Raw genomic sequence first — 17,011 nt, 5'->3', positions numbered from 1 at the left:
ATTGGAGAGTCAGGAAATATGGGTTCTCGTCCTGGTTCTGACACAGATTCTTTAAGTAACCATGGGCAAGTTACTTAATCTCCATGTGCTTCAGTTTCCTATCTGTAGAGTGGGGATTATATAATTTCCCTACTTCACATGGGTGTTGAGATTAAATGCATTAATGTTTGTAAAACACTTTGAGATCTTCTGGTGGAAGGCACAATAAGTGCAGTGTAGCTATATGCATACAGTACTATACCTCAGGTTTTCAGAGTTGTTAGTCTGTATCAGCAAAAACAACAAGGAGTCTTTGTGGCACCTTAGAGACTGACAAATTTAAGCTTTCGTGGGCTAGAACCCACTTCATCAGATGCATGGAGTAGAAAATACAGTAGCAGGTGGGTGTGGGTGTGTGTGTGTGTGTGTGTGTGTGTGTACATACTTACGTCTGGCTATATACATATAGCCAGACGTGTATGTGTGTGTTTATATACACGAAAAGATGGGAGTTGCCTTACCGGCGGGGGGGTTTCAGTCTAACGAGACAATTCAATTAACAGTAGAATAAGGCAACTCCTATCTTTTCAGGATCTGTCCTTTAACCTTCTGAAATTCATACACTATTTAGATTACCATGAGAGGGACTTTCGAATCGGATCTTAAAATATCTTTCGTTTCTGAGTCTTATTACCATCTTTGGTCATACATTTTGGTTGTGATTCTGCCCGGCCCTCAAGTCTTAATAGCTTAGCAAACTTTAGGCTCCTAGACTGATCTTCTGTTTTATTATTGTTGTATTGGCATCATGGGCTGATTGATGGCAGGAGTTGATAGTGAAGGAGAGATGAAGGTCAGGTGGGGACTGACTGTGAAGGACCTTTGAAGTGAACACAAGCGGCTTATTTTGTTACAGTGGAGGGATTCACAACTAGTGGAGAGATGCAAAGAGACAGGTGACATGGCCAAAGGAACAGACTCAGAAAACGAGCTTTGCAGCAGCATTCTGAATGGATACGAGCAGGGCAAGATAGCATTTGTCAAAGCCAGAAAGAAGGGTGTGGCAGTATCAAGAGATATTGAAAGCCTGAGAATTTTAGCCCTGTGGATAGATAGGAATGGTTGTTTCTTAATGGTCATATGTACAAAGAAGCAGCATGATTAGATATAGCCTGGATGTGAGGATCTAGAGAGAGGTCTGAGTGGAAGATGATGTCCAGGTTACAAGCTGAGTGGGAGGCAGGATGGCAGTGTTGTTGACAGTGCTCAAGAAAGGAAGTAGCGGAGAGGATTTGGTGGGGGAAAGATTAGGAGCTCTGTTTTAGCCATGTTTAGCTTGAGCTGATGGCTAGACATCCATGAGGAGATGTCAGAGAGACAAGCTGAGATTTTAGAGGCAGAGAGGTAAATCTGTGAGCCATCAGCATTGAGATGATGGTATTATTGGTGTTTAAATTACTGCTGAACTTGTGTTTGTGGATGAGATTACCCAGAAATAAAGTGTAGAGGGGGGAAAAAAGGAGACCAAGCATATAGAGCCTTGTTGAACTCCTACAGATCGTTGGAGGGTGAATGAGGAGGATCCTCCAAAAGACATGCTGAAGGAACAATTAGAGAGGTAGGAGGAGAACCAAGAGGGGACAGTGTCACAGAAGCCAAAGGTGGACAAGATTTCAAGAAGAAGAGCATGATCTACTAGGTTGGTTTATTATTGATTCTTGAGGAGGGATGATGATCAGTTGTCCATACTGATTCTTTTAGATCTACCATGTGCCTTTGATATGTGGAGTTTTGTTGACATCTCAGGGAGAGATGGAATAGCTCTTCCTTTCTTTCTCAGAGGTCCAGCGGGGCAATTGCTGGTCCACCCCAAAGTCTATCTCATTGGGTCTCTTCTTGTCACCTTTCTTGTTCAACATGTATGGAACCTGGGGCCATTAGGAGGGTCAGTAAAGAGGCTTGTGTTATTCAATATCATGGTTTGCATGCAACTAAACCTAATTAGAATGGCAAAAGAATGAAATTTTAAATAGTTTCTTTTATCTGTATGTATTCATGTCCAATCCACTCTATCACCTACTAAACGTTCATATCACTTTTACTGGCGCCCTGCGTTTAAAAGTGGGCATTGATGGAGTAAAATTAGGGGGGATACATTTCTCTATTAGCGACGGAACAGGTTTAATTTACCTAAAATTGAACTTTGAGGAGTAAATAAATAATTTTAACCACTTGGAAATACATGAAATAATCAGTTTTTTACACACACACACAGAGTCAGGCATCTTAATCTGTTAAATGTATCAGATGTAAAATAAACCACAGTTGCTATGGAGCAATTTATTTACAATACATGGCACACAGGAATACAGGTAGGTAGGTTACCTCTGAATTTAATTTCACTTACAGTACATGAATTTATATGTAAAATTAATTACATAAAATCAAATGTGTGGTGGTAATCTAGCATGTACCAAATAAATAACACATTCAGTCCTGCACCCCCACCGTCCTTCCGGCCAACAACTGAACAGAATTCCCTTGAAACTCAATTGGTGCAGAACTTCAATTGGCAAAAGGGGCGTTGTTGAGTGACGCAGTTGTGCTTTCCTCCCATTAAACCTTCAATACAGTCAAAGGATAGTCTTCTTTACACAATTTAGAATTACAATCCCTTTTAAAAATTATACTACATCAATTAGCTTTTATAATTATTGAATCCAATTTTTATACAATTATTTTAATGGTATTGTTAAGTGATTGTGAATCTATCCTGTTATGCTCCTCATTTAACAGATTCAAACCTCAAGCACAAACTTCTAGAATTCTTCTAAATTGTATTCTTACTTGAACTTGCATGCAGGCAAGCTAGTGAGGGAAGTTCTGTTCTCTCAGATTCCATCATCTGAGGTCTGGAACCTCCCTTGCTCTCTTTGGTTCAAGGTGACGGGTCTCCTTTCCCTAGAGATACCTGAACTTAGCTTTCCTCACATCCTCATTTTATATATTCCATATACACCATGAGCAGCCAAAAGTAGGTGCTCTCCTCTCATATCCCTTGGCTTTCTCAGTATATTCCAAGGGCAGGTTAAAACCCCCCACAGATGACTGATTTTACAAGCCACAGGCCCTATTTGCCCTAGTGTAATTCCACCGATTTAAACCAGAGATAAATTCAGTCTCATGTTTTTTTATAAAACCATAGAAAAATCCATCTGTTTATAAGTCTTCTGAACAGCATGTGCTTCTTCACTGATGTGGTGTGTTTAAAAAGCATAATAAATTTGTAGCAGTGTGTATGTGTGTGTATGTATGGGTAATACATATAAATGTTCTCTCAAGTAAAGGTGCTCTTGGGAAATTACTGACGGGCCTCTTATTTATCTGCACTCCTTGCACTAATGGAAGGGTCTGCATACTAGGGAAAGATTTCCAGGATGTTGTCTATTTCTCTTACATCTCTGTCCATCAATCACTCTGAGATTAACCCCCCAAAAAATAAAAATCTGCTCGATTTTGGTGAAACTCCAGGATGCTTATGTAGCCATACTTCACAGTCATGGTAGCGAATGCCGTCAAAAACAAGAGCTCACCGTCCAGAGGAGAGTGAGGCCTATATGCTTAGCTTTCTGAAAAATTGTACTGCAGCAGCAGTAGTGCGTGACTGTTAAAAGAGCCGAGATATTAGTTCAGTCGATAACTTAATCCCCTAAATTAACACTGTCCAATCCTCTCTGTAACGTAGTTTTCAGATGGTAGAAATACCCATCTTGTTCTGAGAGAGGCTATAATGAATTGAAATGGAGCACACGCTAACATTATAGTAGCCTTGTAACAAAGCTGTAGGGCGGCACTGAGTATTTGTTAGTCACCTTAAATTCACCAGCTAGGGTACCATATGAAGATGCTCTTTGAAGACTTGTCCAGCACAAGCAGGTATTTGACAGATTACCCAAGCTATCAGGCTACCCTGAAGAGGCAGTATGTTAGCTTTTATTTCCTCTCTATGCTGCCCAACCATCCATCTTCATGACGTGTTTATTAATGAGCCCATGGTTTCTTAAACTACATCAACTTGGCCAGAACTCAAATTAGGTCCATTTTTGCAAGTGCTGTTGCTTCCTAAACACTGGATAATCTTCTTTTCTTGTGCACTGACAAGGATAAGTGTGTGTTTCTGTTCTCTTCTGTGTTTATGGTAACCTGGAAGCATGTTCTCTTTTTTTAGGCATGTCTAAAAAAAGCAAAGAAAAGGATCACTTGATGTTAATTTGTTCTTTTTTTAAATACATTTTTAAAGTAAGGATTATACATTAAAATTACTGTTAAGAGTTTGCTCAGTGCTAACCACAATTAATTGGAACACCTTCTCTATTCATTTCTCACCAAACTGTGGCTCACCAATAAAAGGAAAATTTTCAACTGTCTTGCTTACCCATTTATCTGAAGTATCACATAATAAGAAGACCTAGATACCACAGGGAAACCGAGAACCTTATTTTAAATTTACAGGCTTTGGTGAAAATGGGCCTCCGTTTGGTAATCTTTTTGAAAAGTGACAATCTAGTGTTGGATCACAAACCTGTTTTCACCTGACTTGTATGCCAGTTAAAGTCTGAAATATCTTCATCAAATTGTGAAGTATAAATCTTATTAAAGTCCCAATCCTCCCATCGATCCACACTCAAAATTGCCATTGAGTTCAATGGCTGTTAAACGCTCTGGAATAATGAGGCTTATAAGAATTTAACAGACATATTAAATAGAAAAGTTCTTTGCTAAGATTAAGGCAATATTAAACATTGATGAAAGCTGATTTAGTCTCCCTGAGATTGGGCTCCCATGCTAGTAGAGTGTCGCATGTAATTTTTCATCAGGATGGTCACCTCCAGCATAAGGTTCATTTTTTTTAAATCACAAAACTTCAACTGCAAATAAAATTTACAGTTGTAATATGTACAACCAGCATGAGCCACATTAGAGACATTGAACAAAATGGGGGCATCTTTTTTTAATGAGTGATATACTTGCTTTCATACTTTCATCTTAGCAAATTTCTACAAGATTTAGCTTGTCAAACTTTATTCTGAATGGCACAAATTACTGGCAGAAATTATCAATCTAAAAAACAGGCAGACATGAGTTTAATTGCTCCCTGACGATATATGAAAAGCTACTTTTAGCTGCAGCTAATTCTCCAATCAGACAGCATTTATGATTTGTGTCACTGAACATGACAATAATACCAATAAAATTTAGCCAAGAAAACTTTAAAAGTGCATGGTGGAGGGTTTGGGGTTTTTAGTAAAACGCACCAAAACTCTCATGTAAGATTCCCAAAGGGGTGGGGGAGAATAGAACCATTACTGAAAAATCTAATTAGCACTTAAAACTTGAGGGACTTGCCTCCTCAAGGTGATGAACTATAGACTTCCTGGTTTTTCTGCCATAGGGAATGGTTTCACTAGTATCATAAATGTTTCATCCCATTCCTGTCTAGCTAGCTCCTAACATGTCTACTCTCTCCAGATCCCCATAACCATCTCAAAGTAAAGTGTGCGGAGAAAAATATATTTCACTCTCACTCTTCCCTCCTGACAGTAAGGACCAAAGTTTACATTGCATGGTATTCTTGTTTTTTCAGGTTGGTTTATTTTTTTTTTGGTTTGGGGTTTGTTTGTTTGTTTTTGTTTTTGTCTGGGGTGGTATTACAAGTGGTGGTGCTGTGTGCAGCCAGGTCAAAGAAGTGGCTTTTGTATTTTGCTTTCAATGAGCTGTAATTCATGGTCAATTGCAAACTACTGATTTCATTACCTTTGGTGTATAATATAACTTTCTACTTCGATACTGCTCCACATCCAGCGATCTCAAAATGCTTTACAGACATATAATGGCAAATACTAAGATTCACAGCATCCCTCTGAAGTAATCATCCCTATTTTACAGATAAGGAAACTGAGGCAAAAATCTCAAGGATTTCAGTGAGGGAAGTATCAGGATCTCAGTGTGCAGGTTGGACAATATGCAGTCCATCACACTGGGGAACATAATAAATGGAGCAGATATCCTGTAGGTCTGTACCTCATTCTTGGACAAATTGTATTTCCAGTTGCCACATTGTGTTTGCTGAGAGCATCCACTGAAGTTAATGGCCTTACTCTGAATCTATACTTGGCGTAACTGAGAGCAGAAATGAGCACATTGGTGCTCCGGAAGGACAGTATGTAGTGAGTCAAACTGGTGTATGGAGTGAATAAATACTTTATCTATTGAGGACTCAATCCTGCATTCTTTGTGCACCCAAATCTCTCAGTGACTTTGACAGAAGTTTTGGGCATACAAGGAATTCAGAATTTGGCCAAAAACTAGATATGGAAACCAGCTTCTATTGGTAAATGAAATATTTTGAGAAGGCAAAAGCAAACATGTAGAAAACTTTACTTACACAGGTAAAAAAGATGAGCAGCAAGTAAAAAATCCCAAGGCAGGACAGCAATAAAAGTTCCGCTCTGTATTTTTTAAATTTTTCATCTAATCGTTCAGTACAACCTGAAATATAAAATAAATGAGATGTTTTAAAGATGTATTGGTACCTCTGTTCACCTTTGAAGTAAAACATATCTTGAAATGGTCTTTAATCACTAAATTGCCATATCAAGCATGAAGCAGTCAAATACCCTACTATACCTGTTACTTTTAATATGATGGTGCCACTTTGGTTGTGTTTTCCAGCTGGTGCCCACAAGTTGCACCCGTATGTCCCACTGTTGTGGCTAGTAGTGTTTGTGATTCTCAAGGAATATGAGGTGTCACTGGAGAGCTGCAAGGATCCATTAAGTTCTTTTGGATAGTAATATTCCACACCATTCTCAAGGGTCTTCCGTACCATCTCTTCCAGTTCTTCACCATTTCCAACGACCTGGAAAACACCAACATATTTTATTGATAAAGCTACAGTGAGCATAATCTGCTGGCTTTCCTCAATTTTAGGGGAATGATATTTTATACAAACACAAGCTTTCATTAAAAAAGAAAATGCACAATATATTTGAAGGGGAAAAATTCCAGGATGATGGTGTAATATTTTCTGCCTGCAAATGAAGTGATCCTGCCCATCATGAGTTTTATCTACATTTCCAGTGGTTAAGAATGTGTGTGCGTGCATACACACAAACATGCAACTATTCAACATGGTTTCTTAATCTGTCTAATCTGGATATATATCCAGTGGAACTACAATACAATAGAAGGCTGTGGGATAAATTCACCCCCTAGGAAGCTAACAGAGACCCTAGTAGAGGTCCGTAGAGGAGGAGGGAGAGGGCTGTTGCAGCCAGCCTTCCTTGTGCTAGGGAGTTGTAAGAGCTCCCTAATAGGGGCATGGTGCTGATCAGGAAGGAGGCATGGCCAGTGATTAAAGCTCCAAATCTGTCCTTTTAAGTTCCCTTCTTCAGGGCTTATTATCCACAAAAGGAAGAGCACATGCAATAATTCCCAGGGGCCTTCCCCATTCGAACCAGCAGAAGGGAGGAAGGCACTCCCTTCCCTTAATTCACCTTTGACTCAACTTCCCCTTCCTGTTACACTTCACCCAAGCAAGGAGGGTCTGTTAACCTTTTACAGGTTGCAGCGCCTTGACCTTGTCACATGGACTTAAGCATTTTAAGACCTTTTATTACTGCCAGAGTGGTGTATATGGAAATCGGGATCTATACTTCTAGTACAGGAATAGATACAGATCTGGTGGGACTGGATCAACTTCAGTGAAATGAATGGAATTGACATGCTTCCATCAAGTGTGCATTTGGTCCTAGCTCTCTAATGAAATGCAAAATTGCCTATAATGCAATACAGAAAGCCACTCTGGCTGTCGATCCCTTTGCCCTAAAATACAGGTCCTGCTCTCATAGTATCTCGGCTACCCAATTAGAACACTCCTTTTAAAATTTTACATATAAGTTTCAGATAATTATGTAGATTCTTGTACGTCATCTTGTACAATTTCTGATTTCCCTGACAGCAAATAGTGAGTGGAAAGGTTGGATAGTCTTGTTGTTAAGGCAGAGGACTGGGAATCAGGAGATAGGATGCTTTATTCTTTTCTTATGCTGTTGTAAATTAGGAGAACCGCCACTGAAGTCAATGGAATTATGCTAACCAAAAGCTGGTGCAAATGAGAACTAAACAAGGTCCATGAGTTCTAGTCTTGGCCTGACACTAACTTCCTGTATGATCTTAGGCAAATGACTTTGCCATTTGATGTCTCATTTCTTCCATCTGTAAAATGGAGATAATCATGTTTCCCTACTTCACAGGGGTGTTGTGAGGTAGGATTCACTTTTAGCTCTAAAGTTCTTTTGAGATGGTCTGGTGTAAGGCATGACTATAGAACTCCAAAATAGTAGAATTATCACTAGAGAGAGACAGACGAGTAAGATGATTTCAGTTTACATTCACCAAAGCACCCTGAGTATGTCTACACTGCACACACTAAACCCAGGCCCTGACTTAGATTTGAGCCCAAACCTCCCTTCCGTCTACACACAAATCAGTCTGACTTGGGTCAGCAAACATTCAGCAGAGTTCTAGGAGGCATGTCCTAGGGGGGTGGGTCAGTGCTTATGTCCTGCTGAGACTTGCATCCAAGCCTTGCTGTTTTGCAGTGTGGATGCAGGTCAAGCCGCAAACCCATGTCAGAAGGTCTGCATAATGCCGTATGGTTGCATTAGCACAGCTGTGAAACCTGGTCCAGCAACTGTAAGCTCAGATTTATAATGCCATGTGGATGGTCAAGCGCAGGTTTGGAAACACTGAGTCTACAAACCTGGTCTCACAGACCCAGGTTTAGTGTGAAGTGTAAATATACTCTCTGTATGGTCTGTACATACATAATATACTTTTTTTAAAAAACAGGTAGCTTCACCACCTACAGTTCCTCCCTCATTTATGGAAACTCTGATCATGATTTGGATCCAGATCCTGTTTTATCCAAACCTCTAAATGTTGGGAGAAAGGAATATTCACATAAATGGTTCCGGTCTTGGCCCATCTCTACTTTACAATTATTATTTTTGTTCTTCCTTTATTTCCATGCGGTCTCCTTTTCAACACAGGAAAATACAGTTCTCAGTGTCACTCACACTTGAGGGTACAGCATACCAGCCCTGCTACATGTTTTAGGCTACAGGGACATCTGGTGGTAGTTTTAGAGCCTTTGCATAAAAAGACATCACATTCATTAGTGATTCTCTTTTTCCTCAGATGCTTTAACTAAATAATTTCTCTTTGCAGTCTTTATTTTATATATAATATATAATATTTTATATATCTGTGTGTGTGTGTATGTGTATATATATATATATATATATATATATATATATATAAATCCTCTTTAATTGTAAAATTAGCAGAAAAAGATCTGAAGGAATTTAAGGATTTGAATAGTCTCTCTGCATAGCCCACAGTCATTAAAAATAAAATCAACAAAATATTCAGAGGCAAGGCAGCAGTCATGTTGTCTCTTAAATACATGTCTACGTTACTACTAACTTATTTTTCCCAAACCTAATTAAAGTCACCAAAATGCTACTTCATCATTTGGCCTCCTCCCATGATACTTAGCAAACTTTTGCTAGACAGAACATTTAACACATCAGGTTCCCATGATAATCCAATACTAATCCATGCCAAATTTTCTCCAGGTGATGCCACAACTGCACAGCATAAGGTGGATGACATGGGGTATGTCTAATTAATTCTACACACAGTCAGCGGATGTTGATTCAGGACACTGTAAGTGGCTGCAATCCACACACGTACAAACCATCCTGTTCTTTCTTCTTTAATCAGCCTCAAAATGTTTTTTGCCTAGATTTGTGTTTCAGTTCAACCCCATGTTGTAGAGCTACCACTGATGATAGAGCTACATAGCGTTGAATGTTCTTGATAAGCACTTAGGATCATGAAAGAGAGTTGGGCTTTACCTATACCCCTGTTTCTTGTAATTCCTTTACAAGGTTTCAAAACCAAAAGGCAGATTATGAATCATTCTGGAACCCATAGAAATATATAATGTTGAACTTATTTACATAAAAATTGATTCATTAGCATGCTGGCTGCTGAGAATTACTGAAGCAAGAATTTTGCTGGGAAACAGGGACCTGCAGGCAGTGTTCTTCTGCCTCTCTGCTTGAAATAAATTAAACAACGAAAGAATTTTGAGTTTATTTTTATTGTCCTATTTACTTTGGCCTGGGGACAACATTTCTGATAGGCTTCCAACTTTTCAGAACCACCCAGACAGCTTGCTCTTTGTTGTTGTTCATCACCTTCATGGCAATGAGGAAAAGCACGCTACTTTAAATGCTGGGGTAAGAGGCAATCAACACATGGGGATTCACCCATGAAGCTGTATGCATTTTTTCCAAATTCTAGTCCTAACAAAATATAATTTAGTGCCTTTTTTACAAGCGGGGAAATAGGATGGAAGACAAAAACTGCTGAGTCAACCCAACTACAACTTGAATCAGCACATGAATACAAATCAATGGCTCACGAAAAGGAAAGGTTGTCTTTTCTCCAGGGCATATATCAAACTTGATTGACTATAGTTTTGTTTCTGCAAATCATTTTAAATCTTTGGTTCTCCGAAACATTGGATTTGGGCCCCTTTCTGTACTGGGTTTCTTAGGCTCTCCCTACTGCTATGTTTGAACTCTCTTAAACCCATCTTTAGATGTTCTAGACTAGATCCGTTTTTTTTAATGGTTTTTCATGTAGCTTGGCACCATTCATACCATGCTTAAGCACTGTTCAGTTAGAACTGTACTTAAACACTGTTCATAAACATGACTGGGGAGCCAATGTAGACAGGGCTTAAGAGCTGCAAGACTTCTTACCTCTTTAAAATAATTCTCTAGGGCAAATTTTTACTCTTACGTTGGTGTAAATCCTTACTAATTCCATTATTTTGATGGAATTATTCAGGAGTTACACCAGTTTAACTGACAGCAAAATCTGAGGCCTTTTGTCTTCTCTAGAGATAGGCGAGAAAAATGGCGAGAAACCACAATGTAAAGAGTACTTTGCTCCAAAAAATTAGTTCCTTACAGTAATTTGTAGTTACTAGAGCTGGGTAAGTAATTTGTAATGAATAATTTACCAAATAAATGTTGTGTTTTTTCTGTCTCTGAATTATCCATACAGATTGCCATATTCTCAAATGTATTCACTATTTAAATTTGATGAATAATTTGTACAAATAGCTCTTGATCTGTAGCTTGTTTACAAGGTGGTGTTTGTGAATATTTGATATCCAAAAATTGATTGAACATGTAGGTTACATAATGTGCTTCTGTTCTCTGACTGGATGAATGTAATTCTTAGAATCAGGGGAGAATAATTGTGATTCTAAATTTTAAATTCACTTTCAGCAAATATTCTGTAATAGACTTTCTTTCAGGAAACCAAACAAGGTGCAGTATGAGACAAGAATTGTTCTCTAGATCACAGATAGAAAATGGGTTTTTTAGCTGTTCTTTAGAAAACAAACTATAACGTCATCTAACTTAGCTGACATTAACCAAGAGTGAAATTCACCCAGTGCAGAGGTCCTACACACAACTCCCTGCGTTTTGGGGGAAAATAATCAACTAAACTTAATTTTATTAGATATGTTTGAAAGAAAATGGCTATTCAGTTAACATACCCCCTCCAGTCTCATCAAATGGCTTTCTTTCATAGTACTCTCCTTAAGCAAAATGGTACCTTGGCTCCTGGCTACATTAAATTGACAATATCATTTCCCTTCACCATAAAAACAGCTTTTTATTACATGCAAAATGGTATTGCTCCAAGGCTGATGTCATAATCAAGGTGGGTTACTATAGGTGTGTTACTATTAACATATTGTTTTTCTGAGTGTAGGATCATTTGGGGAAATGGTTTCATTTAAAAATTCACTATGAATAATAAACAAACTTGAATTTTTTCGCTGTTAAATAAATTGTTGATCTTAATATGAAAATAAATTCCTTCTTGTAATTTTTTTTAAATGTCAAGTGTGTAGTGTCCAGCGGCTAATACAGAATGAGCTGGAACTGAACTGAGACTACCTAGTGGATAAATGTTGGTGTCACGAAAACACCTTCGTGGTCACTTGGCACTAATGGGTTTCCTATGAACTTTTGCCGCAAAGATCAAAGATCAAGGACAGAATGAGGAAGAAATGTTTTTTCCCATTCAGTGCTTAGGCTTATTAGTGGAGGGGCAGCATATAAAATAAGATTGTTCTACTGCTATTATGCTTTACCTAATTTGAGCCAGAGTCTGCCCCTTCTCCCCCTCCCCTGCCCCCCCCCCCAAGCTTATTGATAGTGAGTAGTCCCACTGATTTCAAAGTATTACCCAGTGTGAGTATTGGTCACAGATTCTGGCCCATGTGTAGTCTGGTCCCAATCCAGCAAAGTTCTTAAAAACCCACTGGAGAACTCTGCCCCTGGCAGAATCTAGCTCTTAATGAAGAGAACTATTATTTAGCGCTCTGAATTTATTACCCTTCCCTAGCATGGCAGTAAATTCACTTCAAGAGCAGAGTTCCATGTGACGGTGCATTCTGCTCTCAGTTACACCCAGGCAAACTCAGTGTGCTCTGGGCCTTACAATGGTGCACAGTGTATATGGGGAGGAAAGATGAAAGGAGCGGATTCATCCTCACACCCTTCTGAAACACAGGGACTTCTCCATCCCTGTGTCCTGAGGACATGCAGCACACAAAGGCTGCTGGGATGAGGAGGAGCCGTTGTTCTGCCCCACCCATCACACATTGCCCAGATTTGGAGAAGGTAAGGTTCTCTTTGCACACATGCTCCACTGCTCACCCTAGAGTGTACCCTTCTCCTCAGCCCCAACAACAACCCAGTGTTGTGCCCAGATGGCAAAACTGAGTCATGAACTCATCTAGAAAAGTTAAGTATATTTTGTGAAACTTAACCCCCCTCAAAATTAAAAAATTGTATTTAATTTGAAATTTGCCACTAAATTCCTTTTTTAAAAATTTGACGTTTTGAAAGATTTTCTTTTATCGGGAGGAAAAAATCCATTTTCTTTTTTTTTTTCCTCCTTTATCCAGTGTAAAATATTTTTAAAAATAAAGTGAAAGTGTGGTTTTTTTTTTTCCTACTGCAATTAAATTCTTAAGAAAAAAATTGAAATTTTTCATTTAGAACTTTTCAGGGGAAAAAAATGTTTTTCAAGCAAAAAAACCCCAAAATTTCTTGTAGTCAAAAAGGCATTTTTCCAAGATTTTGATGGAAATTTTTTGCTCAGCTCTAATTGGGTATAAATGGGGATAGAAACTGACCCTCTGTGCTTTATGTAAAGGCATCAGACAAAAACTAACTTAAATATGTTATCAGATTTGTATTTTGGATACTTATCCAAAGCATTTTGCCTCATTTTTACATTATACAAGAAAGAGCTAGAGCGTTAAGAGTTTTTCCCCCAGCTAAATAAAAGCTTTTCCCCTTTTAACAAAACTTACTTTTAGATCAGGTTTTTCCTAGCTAAAGCACAAATAAAACAGCCACATATCAACTAGAATTTAATGTGTATATCTTCTTGTCCTGTTTAAAATTAATTGAAAGTAAAAGAATGGCTCTTAGCCCTTACAAAATGCTTCACATGTTCAAATTTCTATACAAGCAAGAGCCCTAAGAGGTAGGTGAATAAAGTTTTATTATCCACACTTCTATTTTATAGATGAGACATGGAGAGATCAAAGCCACTATTTCACTAGTTCGCTCCCTAAAGTTATAGCCGCTTAAATAGAAGTATCCTGATTGTACGGATGCTGAGCACCCACCCCTCCAGAGGACTTGTCTGTACTTGTGGGTGCTCAGCATCCCAGGAAGATCAGATCACCCTTATGCAGGTCCCAGTTATGAAAAGTGTAGTTTCAGTAACTTACCCAGCAAATCTGTGACAAAGCCAGGAATAACATCAAGGAGCTTGTGGCACTCTGCCTAGTGCCTGATCCACTAGGCCCCACTACTGTAAGTATTTTTGAATAAAAACCCTTGCACTTGAGCTAACTGACTTAGGCCCTGAGCCTATGAACCCTTACACACGTCTAACTTTACACACAAGTAGCTTGATTGGCTTCAACGGCCTATTCATGCATGCCACGTTAAGCGTATGTGTACTCACGTGCACGATTGAGACTTTAGCACATTGGACATAGCTGTAGTACTTAGTACTCCCGTATTATATTTATTTGGTTTTTGCACTAGAATATTATTATTAAGGGTTTTTTAAGATAAAACTTGAAAACCCTGGTATTCTAAAATATCTTCTTTAAAGCAGATCTTAAAAAAAATATCTAAAAGTGCTCCAATAATTGTTAAGAAAAGGCAATGATGTCCTGCGAGGTGTGTTATCTAAGCATTAATTCCACACAAACTGCAGAGGCACATCATCATCCATCATTTTTAAAAAGCAGCAGAAGCCAAAGATTAATTGCTCGCATTTACGGCACAGTTCAAAGTGACCTCGTACAAAAGATTTAGCTAACAGCTGTTTGAACTCTACAGTCTGAAATTTCATACCGTTTGTTGGAATTACTTTTTAATTAGCCCTTTGGGGGCCGTATGTGTTGTTCATTGATTAATCCTTCGGTAGCTGTTTTTTAAATAACTGATTAATTCTACATGTGGTTGCCTAGCTGCACTCTGTCATTTGTTTGTTCTCCTTAAAGTGGTGTGGATGGTGAGAGCAACACTCAGTTGACCAAAGGAGAGAGCATGCAGTGGTCTTCATCAAGGGCCAGATCCTCTTTCTTTGTGCCACCAGAGAGGTACAGCGAATCAGTCCTGCAGTGTTTCCTCAGAATTCTTCTCTCACAATGATGGTTCTCAGTTCTGTTCTGCTGTCTGGCCCCACCAGCTCCTGCTCTGGAAAGCACAGTTCCTGCAAGAGCTGTGCTTCCTGGTGCTCCACTGATCAGAACTGATCCTCACCCCTATGTAGGAGGGTTTCTGCCCGCAGTATGGGAAGCAGCACAAGTTAATAGAGCCTCAGGCTGTTTTAACTTGCACATTTGGGAGCCAGTTTGTCCCCCTGTTTTCTTCCACCCTTAGCCTGCCTCTGCCCATTTTCTTCAGGTCCACAGACCTAAACCAGACCAAGCCCTGTAGAGATGTTTCCCCAGGGTGGGAATCAAGGGAAACATCCCACACAGTTGGAATTCCCCCATTTTACAGGCTCCCAGTGCAAAGAGATGGAAACATGGGGTATTAATTGATTAGTAAATATTTATAAGTAAAATATTTGCTTATTCAGTCTTTAAAAGCAGATGGGGAAAAAAGGATCACTGAAACTCTCCAAACCCATCAAGTTGAAGGCCCTCCCTTCTAAGCACTCACTTCCACTCAGCCCAACCCCTCAGGAAAAAACCTGAAGGTAGAAAGACTTTAGATTTATTGATGGACAAGTAGAGAAATTCTGAACAATTCTGACTAACTTAGATATATCTTTGTTATGTACGTAGGGACCTCTTCCTGGCCATTCACCAGTGACACCCACCCACTGTTCTGCTCCCATCCCAAGCTAGGGTGGCTCCTCCAGGTGCTGGCCACCCAACTCTGCTCACTCCCATCCTCCACTCCGCACTCACATGGCCCCGCACCACTCAGGTTTGGCCCAGCCGCTCCTCCATCATGGAAGAAGCAACTGGGTCAAATGTGAACGAGTGGTGTTGCAAACTGGAGCAGGTGCTGGGGGCTGCAGCACCACTCAGTTTGGGGGGTTGTTTTTTTCTAGTGGTTGGGGGGGAGGGGCCTGAAATGGGGGTGTCTGTGCAACTGCACCAAATGCACATTGGTTAGCCCAGGGCTGGAGCAACATTACAGATGCAGCCTTGTGAAGAGCAGAATATCTAGAATAGCAGTGTGGGCATCCTCAGAACTCTGACACAGTGCGGGCTGGTGAGCCGGCAAGGGATGCCTAAAGAGTCATGCTCAATCATCTGCATACAGCAGTGTGTAAATATCCTATGGCATGTAACTCAAGTCACGGCAGGCAATGCCTATGCTACCTTCATGCCTCCACTGCTCTGACAGAAAGATGCTTCTCCATAAAACAACCAAGCATTTTCTATGAGGAAAGTTAGAAGCAGGTGGGAAAGCAAAACAAAATGCACAATCTTCATAAATCACAGTAACATTTCCTTACTTTATGCCAGGACACTGCCTCATAGGTGACGTGTGGGTCCCGAGGAGCTTCACAGGGCAGCAGGGTTTCTTCTGTACACATCACTGCAACCTCTGGAATGGCCACAGAAGTCCCACGAACGAAACACCATACTGCAAGCACAGGTACACACAAATCATCTTTAAAAAGAGAGGCCTAAGCATTCCAGTCTTCAGAAGAATTACTGCCAAAATACACCCTGCAGAAATCAATGAGAAGTAAAATTAAAAATGAAAGCATCATGTTTACCATTGCTCAGGATAACAAGCTGGGTGTAGTATGCCGAAAGCATGGCTTGCTGCTGTCTTGGATTGCAGAGGAGTTGTGATTTGTTCTTTGCAGGAGGAGCTGTGTGAACAGAGGTGAAGCAGCTGCTGTTTCCAGCCCTAGGCAAACAGCTCTAGAGAACGTCAGCAGGGGTATGTCCCAGCCAAACAGTTTGAGTCTGAAGTCCCCTAGACGCAGGGAAAATCCCTGAGTGGGAGTGTGAAGGCTCCTCCCCTTAACCCTGCTAGGGCTCCCCCACTTCCCCCTTCTGTTTTTGCTGATGACGTCTCCTTTCCTGCCCCTCTCCTTAACAGGTCTGAACAGAAAAGTAAAATTACTCACTGATGACAATAGGTGTCAGCAGTGAGTGCTGAATATGGTATAACTGCAAGTGCAGCCAAGGACAAGGCGTGTTCACTGCCTTTTCAGAAACCATAGTTAAACCCTCAGATTACAACACCAGGGTGACTCCATAGCCCAGGCTTTAAGGACATGTCTACGTGGGGAAATTTACGGGCAT

General features: G+C 39.9%; 1 protein-coding gene across 1 annotated transcript; it reads right to left on the bottom strand.

Annotated features, from left to right (window-relative positions):
- Positions 1-2,356: 2,356 nt before the first annotated feature.
- Positions 2,357-16,747, bottom strand: CD83 (CD83 molecule). The gene is made up of 5 exons (XM_007054881.4): positions 16,474-16,747; positions 16,207-16,337; positions 6,667-6,898; positions 6,425-6,528; positions 2,357-4,213 (listed from the first exon to the last, which is right to left on the bottom strand). Exons 1-5 carry the CDS (start codon positions 16,514-16,516, stop codon positions 4,040-4,042), a joined length of 684 nt encoding a protein of 227 aa, XP_007054943.1. The 5' UTR covers positions 16,517-16,747; the 3' UTR covers positions 2,357-4,039.
- Positions 16,748-17,011: the final 264 nt, after the last annotated feature.

This window comes from Chelonia mydas, chromosome 2 (genome assembly GCF_015237465.2).
Source record: "Chelonia mydas isolate rCheMyd1 chromosome 2, rCheMyd1.pri.v2, whole genome shotgun sequence".
NCBI classification, from domain to species: domain Eukaryota; kingdom Metazoa; phylum Chordata; order Testudines; family Cheloniidae; genus Chelonia; species Chelonia mydas.
This window is presented reverse-complemented; position numbering and strand designations above follow the sequence as displayed.

Coding starts and splice junctions, on each gene's coding strand:
- CD83 (XM_007054881.4), bottom strand. CDS start 16,516: ATGCTTTCGGCATACTACACCCAGCTTGTTATCCTGAGCAATG. Junction 16,338..16,473: donor GCTTGTTATCCTGAGCAATG/GTAAACATGATG, acceptor CTGTGCTTGCAG/TATGGTGTTTCGTTCGTGGG. Junction 6,529..6,666: donor CATCATATTAAAAGTAACAG/GTATAGTAGGGT, acceptor TTTATATTTCAG/GTTGTACTGAACGATTAGAT.